The sequence below is a fragment of the Onychostoma macrolepis genome, chromosome 13, assembly GCF_012432095.1.
Source record: "Onychostoma macrolepis isolate SWU-2019 chromosome 13, ASM1243209v1, whole genome shotgun sequence".
NCBI classification, from domain to species: domain Eukaryota; kingdom Metazoa; phylum Chordata; class Actinopteri; order Cypriniformes; family Cyprinidae; genus Onychostoma; species Onychostoma macrolepis.
The window spans coordinates 13,701,063-13,718,098 of record NC_081167.1 but is presented as its reverse complement, the minus strand read 5'-3'; the positions used below and the strand labels follow the sequence as shown (position 1 = coordinate 13,718,098).

General features: G+C 44.4%; 1 protein-coding gene across 4 annotated transcripts in view; it reads left to right on the top strand.

Annotated features, from left to right (window-relative positions):
* The window catches only part of gfra1a (gdnf family receptor alpha 1a), an 83,652-nt gene that overhangs the window by 63,502 nt on the left and 3,114 nt on the right, over nt 1-17,036 (top strand). For all 4 annotated transcript variants that reach the window (XM_058796167.1, XM_058796166.1, XM_058796165.1 and 1 more), the window contains 2 exons: nt 13,390-13,595; nt 16,964-17,008. In XM_058796167.1, coding sequence (XP_058652150.1) covers nt 13,390-13,595; nt 16,964-17,008 — 251 coding nt within the window. The remainder of the gene's footprint in view (nt 1-13,389; nt 13,596-16,963; nt 17,009-17,036) is intronic.

The window sequence follows — 17,036 nt, the reverse complement described above, 5'->3', positions numbered from 1 at the left end:
ATTAATCCAGAAAAACGCATTTCAAAAAAGTTATGAATTGATTTGCATTTTAATGAGTGAAATAAGTGACCCCTTTGCGAAACATAACTTAGTACTTGGTGGCAAAACCCTTGTTGGCAATCACAGAGGTCAGACGTTTTTTGTAGTTGGCTACCAGGTTTGTACACATCTCAGGAGGGATTTTATCCCACTCCTCTTTGCAGATCCTCTCCAAGTCATTAAGGTTTCGAGGCTGACGTTTGGCAACTCAAACCTTCAGCTCCCTCTACAGATTTTCTATGGGATTAAGGTCTGGAGACTGGCTAGGCCACTCCATGACCTTAATGTGCTGCTTCTTGAGCCACTCCTTTGTTGCCTTGGCCATGTGTTTTGGGTCATTTTCATGCTGGAATACCCCTCCACTTAAAAGCACGTGCGGTGGAAGCGGCGTCAGCTTTCTGTTATTCAGTAAGCGCTCTGTGTGTGTGTACTAAGTCTTTCCCATTTGTGAGTCTTATTTGGTGTTGTCTGTCCACATAAGCAGCATGTCTAAAGCCAAAGAAAAGACCAAACATAAGGGCGATAGCCCCAGGTGAGGGCTCGATGCTTCGCCTCTCTTCCTCCGAGGAGGTCGATGTGGTGATCGTCGAGGAGGATTCGTCCCCTCAATCGCCCCAATATGAGGAGCTTCTGGAGGTGGTAACTCGTGCTGTGGCCAAATTAAACATTGACTGACCCGCTGAAAAACAGTCCGAGCCGCAGAAAAGTAAATTGGATGAGCGCTTTCTGCGGGCGAGGCCACCACCTCCAAGCCGGAGCCTTCCGTTCTTCCCCGATCTCCACACCGAGGTGTCGAGATCGTGGGCCAGGCCATTCTCAGGGTTGAGTGAGCGCAGCTATAGAGCGATGCCCCGGGTTGAACAGACGCTTGCAAGCTATCTGTCCCCCGGCGTGGCATCGTCTCTAAAGGCTCCGGCATTGCCGCTGCATACGACCTCAGCATTGGTGGGCAAAGGGTATGCGGCAACAGGTCAGGCTGGTGCGTGTCTGCACACAATGGCTGTGTTACATGCGTACCAAGCCGACCTTGCTGAAGGAGTTGGATGAGGGTGAGGAGATTAAGTCTGAGGATATCTCAGAACTTAGGCGCACCGCTGATTTGTCTATCCGCGCCACTAAGGAGACCGTCCGTGCCATTGGGTGCTCCATGGCAGCTATGGTGGCAGCAGAGAGGCATTTGTAGCTGACCCTGTCCAATATGAGAGAGAAGGACAGGGTCTGCCTCATAGACGCCCCGCTTGCAGACCTCATATAGGGAGGCGCAAAAGCAGAGTACGCCGGGGACTGCCAAGCCGAAGATGGATCTGCAGGCCATTCTTCAGGCTAGAAAGTCCTCGGCGAAGAAGTCCTTACGTGTGTGGCTGAGGACTTCGGAGGGCGGCCCCTACTGGGGTAGAGCGGCGTACACCGCATCACATGGTGCCCGTCTCGCCTCAGCGCCCTCAGGAGATTGGTCTGCCAACCCTGCCAGTGTTTCAGGGCATAGCCGTCTTCGGCGAGCGCTGCTCTCAGTTTTTTCCGCCCGGAAACATAGTGCAGCTGAGAGGCTCACCACCACTTCAGAGGTCTCTAGAGCTGCTAGATCGGTCGTCCCCTGCCGGTGCACCACTGGAGGGCACTGATTTAGCCGCTCCAATTACACCAGAGATCAGTCTCGAGAGACTGATTCCCTTAGTAGACTATTTAGCTGCGTGGAAACTACTGCCAAATGTGTCTCAGTGGGTCCTGCACATGGTAGAAAAAGGCTATTGTATTCAGTTCATCTCTCCACCACCACGTTTCAGCGGGGTCATTCCTACTCTGGTCGGCCCCGAGCAGGCTCTGGTAATGGAACAAGAAGTGAACACTCTGTTGAGAAAGGAGGCCATCAAGGTGGTCCCTCCTCACGAGAGAAAATCCAGGTTTTACAGCCGGTACTTCATAGTTCCAAAGAAGGATGGAGGGTTGCGTCCCATTTCAGATCTGCGTCAGTTGAACCGCTCAGTCATGCGACTGAAGTTCAAGATGCTCACACTCAAACAGGTCGTGTCTCAGATCAGTTCCGAGGACTGGTTTGTCATGATAGATCTAAAAGACGCATACTTCCATGTCTCCATCCTTCCCACTCAGAGGAAGCTCCTAAGGTTTGCTTTCGGGGGCGAAGCATACCAATATCAGGTTCTTTCCTTCGGCCTTGCACTCTCACCCCGCACTTTCACAAAATGTGTGGATGCTGCTCTGGCTCAGGGCCCGGTGCTGGGAGCTCCTTGTCGCCATGTAACGCTAGCGACAGACGCGTCCCTCACTGGTTGGGGAGCGGTCATGAGTGGCCACCCTGCCCGTGGTCTGTGGAGCGGCCGCCATCTGACGTGGCACATCAACTGGCTGGAGATGCTGGCCATGTTTCGAGCTCTGAAACACTTTCTCCCAGACCTAAGAGGTCACCATGTGTTGGTGCGCACCGACAACACAGCGGTGGTCTCTTACATCAACCACCAGGGAGGTCTGCGTTCGCGCCCCTTGTACTAGCTGGCGCATCAGATCCTTGTGTGGTCCCAGTACAAACTCCTCTCGCTGAGAGCAGTGCACATTCCTGGGCATCTCAAAATGGGAGCAGACATCCTGTCGAGGCAGGGGCCAAGGCCCGGGGAATGGATGCTTCACCCCGAGGTGGTGAAGCAGATATGGAGAGTTTTTGGCCAGGCTCAAGTGGACCTCTTTGCGACTCAGGAGACATCGCAATGTCCCCTCTGGTTTTCTCGGATTCCTCCAGCTCCTCTGGGACTGGATGCCATGTTACAGACTTGGCCGAGGCTTCATCTGTACGCTTTTCCCCCGATTGCTCTTCTCCCGGGAGTTCTGGAGAGAGTGCACTGGGACAACATCCGTCTACTGTTAGTAGCCCCGTTCTGGCCAGGGCCGAGTATGGTTCTCGGACCTGGTTTCTCTCCTCGACGGCTCTCCATGGGAGATTCCCATCAGGAGGGACCTCCTCTCACAGGCAGGGGGCACCATCGTCCACCCTCGCCTGGAGCTGTGGAAGCTGTGGGTGTGGCCTCTGAGGGGGCACAGCTCATAGCTTCCGGTCTCTCAACCGAGGTTGTTGAGACCATCCTCCAATTCAGAGCTCCCTCAACGAGGAAACTGTATGCCCTGAAGTGGAAACTTTTCACTTAATGGTGCGGAGACCGCCAGCTCAACCCAGTCAACTGCCCGATTAGTACAGTTCTGGAGTTCCTGCAGGCCCGTTTCTCCACAGGGTTGACCCACTCCACCCTTAAAATTTATGTGGCGGCCATTTCGGCTTAGCACGCCCCCTTCGGTGGCCAGTTAGTGGGTAGACACCACCTAGTTACACATTTCCTCCACGGTGCGCTGAGGCTGAGGCCCCCAGTACGATCTCACGTCCCCCTGTGGGACTTAGCTGTGGTGTAGAGGCTCTCTGTAAGGCTCCCTTCGAGCCTATTGAGGAGATCTCTGACTGACATCTCACTATTAAGACTGCTTTCCTTCTGGCTATTTCCTATCTGAAGAGAGTTGGTGATCTACAGGCCCTCTCAGTGGCCCCTTCTCATTTCCCCGGCATGGCCAAAGCATTTCTGTACCCTCGAGTCGGTTATGTTCCTAAAGTTCCCTCTGTTTCACCACAGCCCATTGTACTACAGGCCTTTTGTCCTCCTCCCTTCAGGGAGCCCGACCAGCAGAAGCTTAATTGTATGTGTCCAGTGAGAGAAAGGGGGACCGACTGCTTGTGTGATATGGTCCCCCTAAGAGGGGTCTTCCTACTACAAAGCAGACCCTCAGTCGGTGGATAGTCGATGCCATCTCCATTGCTTATGAGTCCTCTGGTCTCCCCTCGCCTCTGGGGGTCAAGGCTCACTCGTCTCAAAGTGTGGCGGCCTCCAAGGCCTTCTTGGCAGGTGTGTCTATGCAGAACATCTGCAATACTGAGAGATGGTCCACGCCCCTAACTTTCATGAGGTTCTATGTCCTTGACATGCGAGCCACTCTGGGCTCTTCTGTTCTCTTGTCCTAGTACACACTAGGCAGGGATTTGTCAGTCTGGTGGCGTGGGCATTTTGTTCCTGAAGGGGAACGTCTCAGGTTACGCATGTAACCATGATTCCCCGAAGGGAACGAGACGCTGCATCTCGAAGCCACACTTCCATCATCCCTGCTAGCGCTTGCTTCACTCCTAGAAGCTGACGCCGGTTCCACCGCATGTGTTTTAAGCTTCCTGGTCGCTACGTCACCCCGCCCGTGACGTCTCACCCTTCCATTGAACTGATTACACATGTGACTCAGAGCGTGGTCACGCTGAAGGCTTTCCCCTAGCGTTTTCTGACGTAGCGTCTCGTTCCCTTCGAGGAACCATGGTTACATGCGTAACCTGCGACGTTTTCTTGGTGACTATGGTCCCAGCTGCCTTGAGATCATTGACAAGATCCTCCCGTGTAGTTCTGGGCTGGTTCCTCACCGTTCTCATGATCACTGAAACTCCACGAGGTGAGATCTTGCATGGAGCCCCAGACCAAGGGAGACTGACAGTTATTTTGTGTTTCTTCCATTTGCGAATAATCGCACCAACCGTTGTCACCTTCTCACCAAGCTGCTTGGCGATGGTCTTATAGCCCATTCCAGCCTTGTGTAGTTCTACAATCTTGTCCCTGACATCCTTGGACAGCTCTTTGGTCTTGGCCATGGTGGAGAGTTTGGAATCTGATTGACTGATTGCTTCTGTGGACAGATGTCTTTTATACAGGTAACAAACTGAGATTTGGAGCACTCCCTTTAAGAGAGTGCCCCTAATCTTAGCTCGTTACTTGTATAAAAGACACCTGGGAGCCAGAAATCTTGCTGAATGATAGGGGATCAAATACTTATTTCACTAAATTTATTAAAATGAAAATCAATTTATAACTTTTTTGAAATGCGTTTATTCTGTCTCTCACTGTTCAAATAAAGCTACCATTAATTGGAATGTACAGGTAGATGGAACACCTGCTAAGCATCACTGCCAGTCGCACCTCCTCCGGTGCCCATGGGTCAGCTACAGGGTCATCAGCCAGGAACCACCATTCACCAACGTTTCGCTCCTTTAATCCTGGAACGTCTCCTGGTGGCGGAGCAGTGACAGGGACGTCTCCCTGTCACCCCCTGCTGCCGATGGATGTTAACCTCTGTGGCTGTTGTCGGGGTTAGTTGTTCTTTCCCCAGCTCTTGTCTTTCCTCCTCAGCCAGAGCCAAAAGCTCCCCTTCTCAGCCTCTTCCGCTAGCTCTTTGGTTGCCTTCTTTAGACTCCCTCCGGTCACTCCTACCTCCCTCAGCAGGCGTGTGGTTGACAGCCCCACGTAACCTCTGCATCCAACCTCCACTGGATGGATGGTGGTCTTCCAGCCAGCCTCCCAGCACTCAGCAGCCAGCTCTAAATACTTAGCCTTCTTGCGTTCGTGGGCGGCCTCCATCCCCCCCTCCGCTGGTATTGTGAGCTCAATGAGCAGCACGGATTTTGCCTTGATGGACCACACCACTATGTCAGGGCGGAGAGATGTAGTAGTGATCTCGACCGGGAAACGGAGCTGCCTGTCAAGGTCAACTCTCATGTTCCACTCCTGGTCAGGGGAAAACGGCCTAGGTATTTCCCTTGGTCTGATGTTTCTTCTCCCCCCGCCTTCCGTAACAAAGCTGATATAGTTATGGTTCTCTGCTGATGGTACCCCTTTGTTGCCCCTTTGCTGCCCCTCTAGTACCTCGGCTAGCTTTCTAAGAACCTGGTCGTGGCGCCATCTATAGCGTCCCTGGGAGAGCGCGATCTTACAGCCTGACAAGATGTGCTGTAGGCTTGCATTAGGGGTATTGCAAAGTGTACAGCCTTCCTCACTCCCGAACCACTGGTGAAGGTTCCGAGGACAGGGAAGCGTATCGTAGGTTGAGCGAATGAGGATGCTGAGCCTTGCCTGCGGAATCTTCCACAGGTCTGACCAGGTGATGTTTCGCTGACTACTCCTCCCAGGTTGTCCAACTTCCTGTCGGCCCTGCGACACTGCCTTGATCCTGTAGCGCTCTTCCTCCATTCTTGTCACCTCCGCCACCACCATCTCCTTCCTCTCTTTGTTGTTAGCCTTGGACCAGAAGAGTGGTGCTTCTCCCCACCCTAGCCCTGCTCTTCCTTTCTGGACTCTGCCGACAATCTCTTGATGTTGCAAACGACTGACGGCTTGGTCAACCTCAATTTGGGCATTCCACTTCCGGCCTGTCAGAACCTTAGAGTTTGTGTTCCTTACAGCCTGGTCCGCGGACTCTCTCAACTCAAGAACAAGTCTGGTCTTTTCCTGTTTGTATCCCAAACTGATGGATTGGAGCGGCAGCTGGAGGGTGTTCCTTCCGAAGAGGCCCGTTTCAGAGAGGCACCGTGGCAGCCCCAACCACTTTCGGATGAATGCATTGGCTTTTCCATCCATCTTACTTGCGGTGGATGAGGGGATCTCACTCATTTTCAGTGGCCACATCACCCTCCTGTAGAGCGTAAATTGGTAGCACCAGATCTTATACTTCCCTGGGAGTTGGCTTTGATCGATCTTTACCAGGCCTTGAAAGCTGTTTCATCACAGTTCTCCCCATCTGCTTATCCGTAAGTTCTGCCGTGTACTGCCTCCCCAGGCTTTGGATGGGTTGCTCAGAGAGGAGAGGGATTTTCTCTCCCCCCACAGCGAAAAAGGTGCTGTCGTTTCTGACTCCTCTTCTGAGAGACAGGCTACGTGATTTTGATGGCTTTACCTTCATTCGTGCCCACGACATCAACTCATCCATCCTTTTCAGCAGTCTTGATGTACTTGCCGCTGTCTGAAGGAGGCTGGTGACGTCGTCCATGTACGTCCTCAGTGGGGGTAATCTTTGCCCAGATGGTAGTTTAATCCCTCCAACCATCTGTCTTGCTCCGACAAGGATTACCTCAAAGGCTGACACGAACAGGATTGGCGAGATGGCACAACCCATGGCAATTCCTACTTCTAACTGTTGCCACCCGGTGGTAAACTCTTGGAGAGCAAAGCACATCTGTAGGTCATTGAAGTAGGATGCCACAATGTTCTTTATGCAGGAGGGCATATGGAAGAACTCCATGGCGTAGTTTATCAGCTGGTGTGGGACTGAACCATATGCATTAGCAAGATCGAGCCAGACGACGTGTAGGTCTGTCTTTTCCCGCTTGGCCTTCTGGATCTGGTCCCAGATCATTGTCGCGTGCTCTACGCACCCTGAGAAGCCTGGGACTCCCGCCTTCTGGCATGTGGTGTCAATGTAGCCATTCTTAAGCAGGTAGCTGGTCATCCTTCTGGCCAGCACTGAGAAGAAGATTTTTCCTTCTACGTTCAGCAGAGCAATGCTTCTAAACTGGCTGATGTCTTTGGAGTTCTCTTCCTTGGGGATGAAAACCGCCACAGCTCTTTGCCACTCGGATGGAATGATCTGCTTTTTCCAGGCAGTTCTCATGAGGTACCATAGCAGCTCTAGTACCTTGGGGCAGTTCTTATAGAGCTTGTAGGGGATTCCATTGGGGCCTGGTGCTGATGAAGACCTTGCCTTCTGCACAACTTGCCTAACTTCGCTGAGCTTAGGGGGCGTGATGTTGAACACAGCAGTCGGAGGTGCGGGCTTAGGAATGTACCCTGGTGCTCCTAATGGGACGTTCCTTATTGGATCGCTGTACTGTTCTCTGACGTGCTGCTCCAGTTGCTCTCTGGTGGTTTCGAGCTTCCCACTCTTCTTCTCCTCCAGCAGCTGTCTGGCATGCTTAAAGGGATCTTTGAAGAAGCTGGCTCGTTCTTTCTGTTTCCGTTTGCTACGCTTGCGGATACGTTCAGCCCTGCGAAGCCTGGACAGTCTTTGCCTGACCTCCTCCCACAAGGCTTTCAGACCCTCTTTCTCTGCCAGCGTTGCCTTCCTCCAGCTCTTTCGTAGTTGTCGGCGCCTTCGCACTAATTGGTCAATTTCCTTTTCCCTCCTTCCTTTCTCTCTTTGGGTGGTCCTCTGGATGGAGGTCACTTCGCTCAACCTGTTCTTGCAGGCCTGATATAGAATATCCCCAAACTGGTTGAGCTTGGATTCCGCTCCTCCTCGCAAGGCTCCCTCCAGTGTCTTGATCAGGTCGGTGTCCAGAGTTCGCCATGCCTCTGTCTCGCTTGATTTTGGCCATTTGAGCTTACTACTTCTACTTGGTTTCTTTATCTTTGCTTTTGGCTCTGCCCTGTGTGATTTGGTGGCGAGTGGGTCTTGGTACTCACGTGGGGGCTCTCCCTCCACCAGAGGGCCTTCTTCCTCGGTACCATCTTTGCCTTCTGCAACGTTGGGTCCATCGGCTCTGTGGTTTTCGACCTGGCTTTCGGTCCCTCTTGTCTCACCTGCTACGGCAGTGCAAGGTTGCTGTTGGCCCTTCTGCCCACACTTCCGCTTCCCTTGGTGGATTCGCAACCCACGGAACGTGGTAACTTTTTCCCATCCGCATCCACACTTCCATAGGATCCTAATTAAAAATATAGACTGATCATTTCTTTGTCAGTGGGCAAACGTACAAAATCAGCAGGGGATCAAATATTTTTTCCCCCACTGTATAAAAAATTATATATATATATATATATATATTATAAGAGATATTAAACCGATATGACATTTATCAGCCGATGCGATAGCAGAATGATATCTGTCGATACCGATAGTTTGGAGGTAAAAGGGCAAAAAAAAAATCTCTCTCAACTGATTCTGTCAACTATTCAGGGAACCCTCTCATTTGGTACATTAGAGGTTAAAATGAACAACAACACTATTATATTCAAAGCTGTTTATTTTCAGATATAATAATAATAATCACACTCAAATAAAATTGTACTACTCAACTGCACATAAGGTAGATTTCTAAAAAACATAAAAACTGATATCCTTGTGGGCAGCGGACCAACATATAGCGCCGTTGCACTACGGCCGTCCCAAATTCAAATCCTGGCTCATGGACCTTTCCTGATCCTAACCCCCTCTCTCCTATCATAATAAAGGCAAAAAAGAGAAATGTTAAACAAAATTAACAAATTAAAATTAAAAATTGTTTAATTAAAAATGTAAAATGTTTAGTGCCCAAATAATTATTTTTTTTACTAAAACATTTCAAAGCGTGTAAAATGACACAAAGTGAGAACTTTGAAGTGATTATGAATTCAACTTATCAACTCTAATGCCCATTTTCCAACTGAAGTTTAAATGAGACAGTATTTAAACTTTGCTGACTTAATGGTTTCATACTTGAGTTGTGTAAGTGCTGTAGTCTAATGACAGACTCTTTGGGAAACTTATGGTTATATAAAAAGAGTCAGTTTCATTTTATCTTCCTCTAGTAAATGACATAAAAATAGATGTAAAGATGTGAGCAATCTGTCAATCGCTCCTCATATCTTCTGTTAGCTTTTTTCTGTCTTGTTTTCTCTTCCTTTAAACTTTGTGCCTCCATCCGTGCCATTTCCTTCCTAACTGTCCATTTGTCTCATTCTCCCTCTGATCTGGTTTGTTCTGTCCACCTCTTCAGACTCCAGCAAGTTGCTTTCTGAGGCTTTTAGCTGTCCGCCTGTCAGCCCGTTTTTACCTCTGCCTCTAAAAAGCCTCTTCCATCTTCCTATTATGTACACTTCTTTCTCTTACACTTTCCTCCATATATATTTTACTCGCTACACTTCCTTGACTGCACCAAGTGTTTTGTTTTGTTCCCATGTACTCATAGAATGGCGTGAAAACAGACTAAGTGGTAATAGCAAAAAGCGAGCTTTCAGGGAGGGCTTGTGAAAGTCTTGGGAGTGCTGCGGAAAATGTATAGGACTGAAAGAGATCCATGCAGGGGTCAGTTTAGAAAGCAGGGTCAGGTGAATGCCACTACTCAAACCTCAATACACAGCACTTGAACTAAGTTTCTTGTGGTGAAATAGTTCACAGAAGAAGAAGGTCATGTCAATCATCATGCCCCTTTTGTAACAGCCTCAGTCCTCAGTCCTCAGTTCACTGCTAAAAGTCAATAGGAATGCACAATTTGGAGAGAAAAAAAATCTGATTATGATTCTTCTAACAGATATTGCATAATTTTGCCAACATTTTGTAATTATATATCAGTATGGATATGATGATGAAGATGAAAAAAAATTAAATAAAATTGCAATTAAAAATAAAAAAATAAAATGATTTATTTCATTAAATCACAGCTTTTGTGATTTGATAATCGCACTAAGCCATAACAAAAAATAAGTCCAAATATCATCTGTTTTCCTATTTCTGTTACTACTGTAGTTATATGCTGCTTTTACGACAATATTATTTGCTGTTTGTCACGGTTATGCTACTGTGCTGGAGCAAGGAGCAAGGAACACGGAGCACGCAGGAGAATTGCGATAAACAGACTTTAATCTTCTTACACAGGGATACAAGACAGGCAGGAACACACTCATTGACGTACAATACCGGACATTAGACTCAGGGACACACAGGGCTTAAATAATCAAACTAAAAGAGAACACAAACTGTTTCATGTCAAGACCATTTACAGTTAAATAGTGATGGCAAAAAGGTGATTAAAAAATTATGATAAATGTAAGAGTAGCCTGTCAAAATCTTTCTCTAAACCACAGCAGGAAAAACAGAGATAGTTTTCAATGTTCAGATCTTCACAAGGATGGGTGGATTCACTGTAGGGAGAGTATATCTGTGAACAGTCTGAGCTTAATTTAATTTGTTTCTTTTAGTGCCGAGGGCTTTGAGGGGATGTTGAGGGAGACTCTTCAGGAGGTTAAACTGGGTTAAACTGCTTCTTTATTGTTCTATCTTTCTTTCTCGCTATCTCTCACTTTCTCTCTCTCCTTCTCATTACCTCATTCTCTCGTGTCTCATTACGGGATTTCAGTGTTAAGGCATCCTGACAGTTCTGGGGGTTTGTTCCCAGCGCCGTCAGTATCTGGGTGTTTAGGAGGCTATGACGAAGCGCTTTGGCCTCACACCCTACACTTGCCCCTGAGCGTTATGCGTCTGTCTGCCCTTGGAACACAGCGTCCTCAACACAGGCTAGTGTTTCAGCAGAACAGATAGCATCGAAGTGAAACAGTGAGATTGTTTAAACAGTATTAAAAATCTAAAATTGTTTTTTTTTTTTAATTCTCACCTTCACATTTATACCATTGTTTCCGGAGTATGGTGGCATTACTCAAACTTCAAACTGGTGGACAGCACTGGCACAATAATAAGAGTGTTTCTTAAAAACATATTAGCTTTATTTAAAAATAGAATGGGGTTAAAAAATCTGGGATTCAAATCTAATTTAAAGCTTGAAATAAACTTTTTTTTTTTTTTTAGAAAACAAAGACATATGGTGAAACAAATAAATTATGCTGTAGATACATACGTTTGGGGAGTGTAGTTTTTATTTTTTTCAAGGAAGTTAATAATCGTATGGGTTACACTTTACTTTGATAGTCCACTTTAGACATTCTATTAACTATAAGTAACTTTTCAACTACATGTCAACTAATTGTCATGAATTCGCAACTACATGTCTACTAAAACTCTCAGATTAGACTGTTAGGTTAGGTTTAGGGTTAAGTCGAATAAATTGACATATACTTGCAAAGATTCTTATTGTCAGTATGTTGTATTTTGTGGGTCCATCAAAGTAAAGTGTTAGAAGATATTAAGCAGACAGTCTACTAATACTCTAATGACTGCTAGTAGACATGTAGTTGCAAAGTTACTAGTAGAATGTCTAAAGTGGACTATCAAAATAAAGTGTTACCATCTTATTTTCACCAAGCCTGCATTAATGTAATCAAAACTGTAATATTTTGATGATCTGAATTTTCAAAAGCCATTACTACAGTCTTCAGTGTCACACAATCTTTCTGTAACAATAAAAAGGTATGAATGTAAAAAAATAAAATTATAACAATAACAAAAATTCTATTGACCCCGAACTGTATTCAGTTAGAAAAATTTAAAATAAAAGGGTGCTGCTGAAATATGTCTAAATGCAAATGGTATTTACATCAGAAAAGCATGGTCTGCATTTTAAGCTGGTCTGCATTTCATCAGAAAAATAAAAAAACAGCAAACAGTAGCCTGATATTGTAGTGCATTTTCTTTTCTTTGAAACCTAAAACCTTGTGTATATGAAGGTCTCCAGACATCAGCTGGTGGAGTGTAGAGTGGATTCAGAGAACATGACTCATTGAGAGACATGCACATGAGAGGAAACTACACGATTCATCTGCTGAAGAAAATGTGTCAGGGCTCATAGACTCAAAACAACGATCAAAGCGCTCAGAGCCTGCGGGTCTTTTCCAGTATTTCCTAGAGAGATGGAGAGAAAGCATCTAAAAATAGCAAACAACACATTCATCATGTGTTTGTTCAAACTATTTACATGTAAGTATGATAAAATTAGAGAAGGAGATTTAAGATGTAGCGCAGCGACAGACAGAACTAAGCACTATGAGACGTTTTTGATACAACAGAACAACTTCACAAAGTAAAACAACTACACATACTGTAGCACACTTTCTTGGATTTTGTGTCTTCACAGACACAGACTGCAGTATTTGTGCTAAACAGTGTGCTGTCTGTAATGTTTCAGTGGAGATGGCAGAGAGAGCAAGAGCCTGTCAGAGGTCCATATAATGAGGCAGTAGATCCTACTTCTTAGAAAAACTGGGGAGGGCCTGACTGAGAGTTTGTGCAAATATTTCCAATCTTTCATATGTGGAGAACCAAATATGCATCATTTCCAGTCTATCACACAGGCAGTCAAAGCAAACAGCACATTATCTGTTGACTATGTTGATAGGTCAGGTTTAATAAGTTAGTGATAACTGCGCTTGCAATCACTCGATCATCTAAAGTACGGTACACACTGCTGGTCCTTCTGTTAAATCAATGATTATAAATCACAGAGAAAGAGAGATTAAGCTGATGGTCATCATGTACAGCAACCTGACCTCCTGTATTCAGAAAAATAGAAACCACCTGTAATTTACAATGTATGAGGCAAGTTTTGCATGCCTTCAATTTGATATATTTAGGGAATTCTGAGCCGCATGCAATGCACATTCAGTATGCACATAAAATCCAAGAGTAGGTCTTGACTTGCAGTCAAACACATATCTGAAACACTAATAACCAGTCATACATCTCTGGGTACTCTTATGTTATGGCTCTCAGACTATCAACTTTGACAGCAGACAGGAGATCAAAGTGGTGTTTATTTGTGCTGTATTGGCCGTCCAATTAATTCTTAAATATTTCATCGTATCTCTCTTTTAATATGAGGTAGAAACCATCTTTGCTCTTTGTATGTAGGTAATGCAATCCAGGCATTTGGAAATGGGACAGACGTGAGCGTTTGGCAGCCAATGCCCCCTGTGCAAACAACCACCACTATGACAACACCATCCCAGAGGAACAGAGATCGAGACAGATCACCCAATGCTGTAGAGCCAGGGACACACATCAACCATCTCAACCCGGCTGATAACTCCCTCTACCAGTTCTGCGGAAGCCTCCAGGTCAGTGGAACTATTGCAGACATAGATCTTCAAGTTTCATTTATGCATTGTGGGTTGGGTGTATGTGTATGTGCCTCAGGGAATGCAGGGTTTTAAAACAGACGGTGTTTGTGGTCCTCATATGTTAGGAGTTAATAAATACCTCTGTTGATCTTGAATGTTTTAGGAAGGGAATGGTTCAGTCGCATATGCCTAATTTACATTAGAGAGCTATGCTACATTATAGGGGAGACCAAGGTGAGTTGTCACTTTTTACTCCGCTAAATATTTCTCATGGGTAGATAAATTTGATTTAAAATTTAAAGAGTAAAACAGCCATAAAAATGTAAGGAAACACTACAGAAAATGGAAGGCAGAATTGCAATTACTATTTAGGCTAAATTAAGATTTAAAACATTACAAAAAATGAATTAATTTTAGAATTAAGAGTTAATAAATACATTAATATAATTAATACATTTAATAGTTATAGCCTATTTGATCTGTAAGAACTATAATAGAAATATATTTACAATCCACAAAATCACAAAAAAGTCCTAATTTAAGGTTTTGAACATCTGCCAAGTCACCTTTATATCTATAGTGCTTTATACAATATAGGTTATTTCAAAGGAGCTTCACAGTATAATGCAAACTTCTTCAAATATTAAATAAATTAAAATTCTGCTGCAAAACAGCTCTTAAAAAAAGACAATAATGTCCTTATTCAGCTGAAGTCAGTTCAATATTTCAGTTTAGTACAGTTTATCAATTATGAAATGAGATCAATTTAGCAATAAGCAGCTCTACAGAAGAAATTCAGCTCAGGTCAGATCAGTGTTGATTCAATATAGCTTAAAAACAGTGTTGATATTACAAAATGCATCAACTATGAAAATAAGTCGATTCCACTATGAAGCAGCTCTGTAGGAGACAATAGTGTCATTATCCAGCTCAATTTATTTCAAGTTTCTTCTCATCCGATAGTGTCAGTGATAGTACCAGTATATTGCTAAATTGGCAATATTACTGAATATTAAGTGTCTGTTAAACCCCAACTTAGAAAGCCAAAGGCAGAAATGGACCAAAATTCCATTTAAAAAAACCTTTGGAGAAACTAAGCTCAGTCGGGGCAGTTCTTCTCTGGCCTAAAATAAACTTTTTGTGTAATTAGACTTTTGACTAAACAGCATTCCTGTAGCTCAAACAGTAGAGAAAGGCATTCGAATCTCAAGAAATTTGTGAACTGATAACATGTATACCTTGAATGCAATCCTACTCACTTTGGATATAAGTGTCTGCCAAATGTGTAAATGTATTAAGATACAGCCCTTGAGACCCACACACCCAGAGTTAGAGTTGGCCATATACAGCATGTCCTTTAATTAGAAACAAGGCTAATATATAATCACAGACATTAGGGCACGCACACGAGAATGCATCCAGACCCAAACACTCCAACAGAGAACAGCGCAGCAGCAGGAGAAAGTGGCGTTAATGAGTTTACATGTTTTTGTATTAGCCTCACTGCTAAACGTAGTCCTCTGAGGGGGAGCAGCTGTCAGTGTGAAAATGAGGAGCAGAACAGAGACGGAGAGTGCAGACTCATGGGATATGTCTGTCAGTCTTTCTTCATCGATTACAAATGATCACAGCACACACAGCTGACCTCTAGGAAAACTAGCGAGACGAGACACTTCAGAGTTCCTCAGTGGAGGCTTAACCACTTTAAGAACTCCTTCATTGTCCATTAAAGCATTAAATGATAAGTTAGCTAGAGGTCAACAATTATATATATATATATACAGTATATATATTTTTTTTCTTTCTCTTCCCGCATCTGGTGTGTGCAAATATATATAAACATGATGAGGGTGCAGTTCAGTTGTTCACTGTATATTGTGGGTAGGGCAGAGACGGGTCGCTGTATGTATTATATGTATGTAGTAAGTTATTTGTATAAAACAGCAGATATCGTATTGTATGTGTCCAAAACAAATTTCCTTCGGGACAAAGTCTATCTTATCTTATCTTGACTCCTGCATACGAACACCATGTTTATATAGCCTCTGTTGCATATCGAACTGCTTTTCTCTCTCGTTTAGAACCGAGATGTTTAAAGCCATCCATACTGTTTGCATCCCCCTTCAGTTATGCGATACAAAGGGTTTTTGCCTTTTTGAGTAAAATGACAGAGCCAGATGTACATTAACACCCTCAAAACAAAGAGACATATGGTAATACCTCATCTAAAAGTGTGTCAAAATGCAAGTATTGGGCATATTTGCTAAATTATTGAACGCTCTGCTTTAGCCAACCGCTTTAGCAGGTTGGCTAAAGAGTCTCTGGGTTCAGTGTGAACTCATGTTCTAAATATATAATAAAAGTGAGAAATTCTCTGCTTAGTATGCTGTCAAGTGATTCAGTGAGATTAAGGGCCAATTTCAGAGTTTTGTTCTCTTTTTCTATTTCTTTTTCTTTTTTTGCACTATTAAAGTGCCATATCTTGCACTTTGGGAGTATTTTGCCTCAATGTAATTAAAACTGCACTTGATGTGTACAGAGGACAGTTATCCAACTTCTTTTTTTTTTTTTTTTTTTGGCCTGAACATCACACTTTTTACACTTTTGTTGGTTTATTTCTTCAATTTTAAAAATGTTTTAAGGGTGCTAGGACCGCTCTGGGAGAAATTAATCATTGATATTAAACCTCAAATCCTCTTTTTGCCGGTCTGTAGATGCGGTTGTTTATAATGTTTCATGCTGGCCGAGGCATTGCTTTATCATGCTGGGCTCTGGCTTAGATTCAAGTCGGCTAGTTTCAGGAGGATACCGAACTGCCAACACACAGGAATCCATTCATTATACTGTCACCAGGTCTCCTATATCACCACTGCTTCTCACTTTCTTAGACACACATACCTATACAACAAGTACACACACATAAGGAAGTGAAATCCTCCAGTAGCATACTAAATTGTATGCTACTGGAGGGTTACATTTAAAATGCTAAAATCTGAAAAATATAATTTGGCCTCAAACTGACAATCCTCCAGTAACCCACCTGCTATGATTAATATGATTAATATTAATATCCACTTGCACACACATTTAATTCTCTATAGTTTCATTGACACTATCTAAAAAGATAATCACAATAGATTTTAAACTTGTAAATATCATTATAAAGCACACTACTAATACAACGCAATTAACAGATGTAAAATCACAGCTATAAACAGCAGTCTCGGTATTCTGTCATTGATTATCCAGTCTGGATCCTCCTGGGTTGTTGTAAAATGTTGTCTAGTAAGGGTTTTCTTGGTCTGAGATGTTATTATTAAATTTCTATCCAATTAATTTAATAGAGTTTTCTTTTTCCTTTCTAGGCTCAGAAGCAGAAGACAAACAACACAATAGATGTGTTATGTGTGGTAAGTATGCTAACATACTTATTTTCAA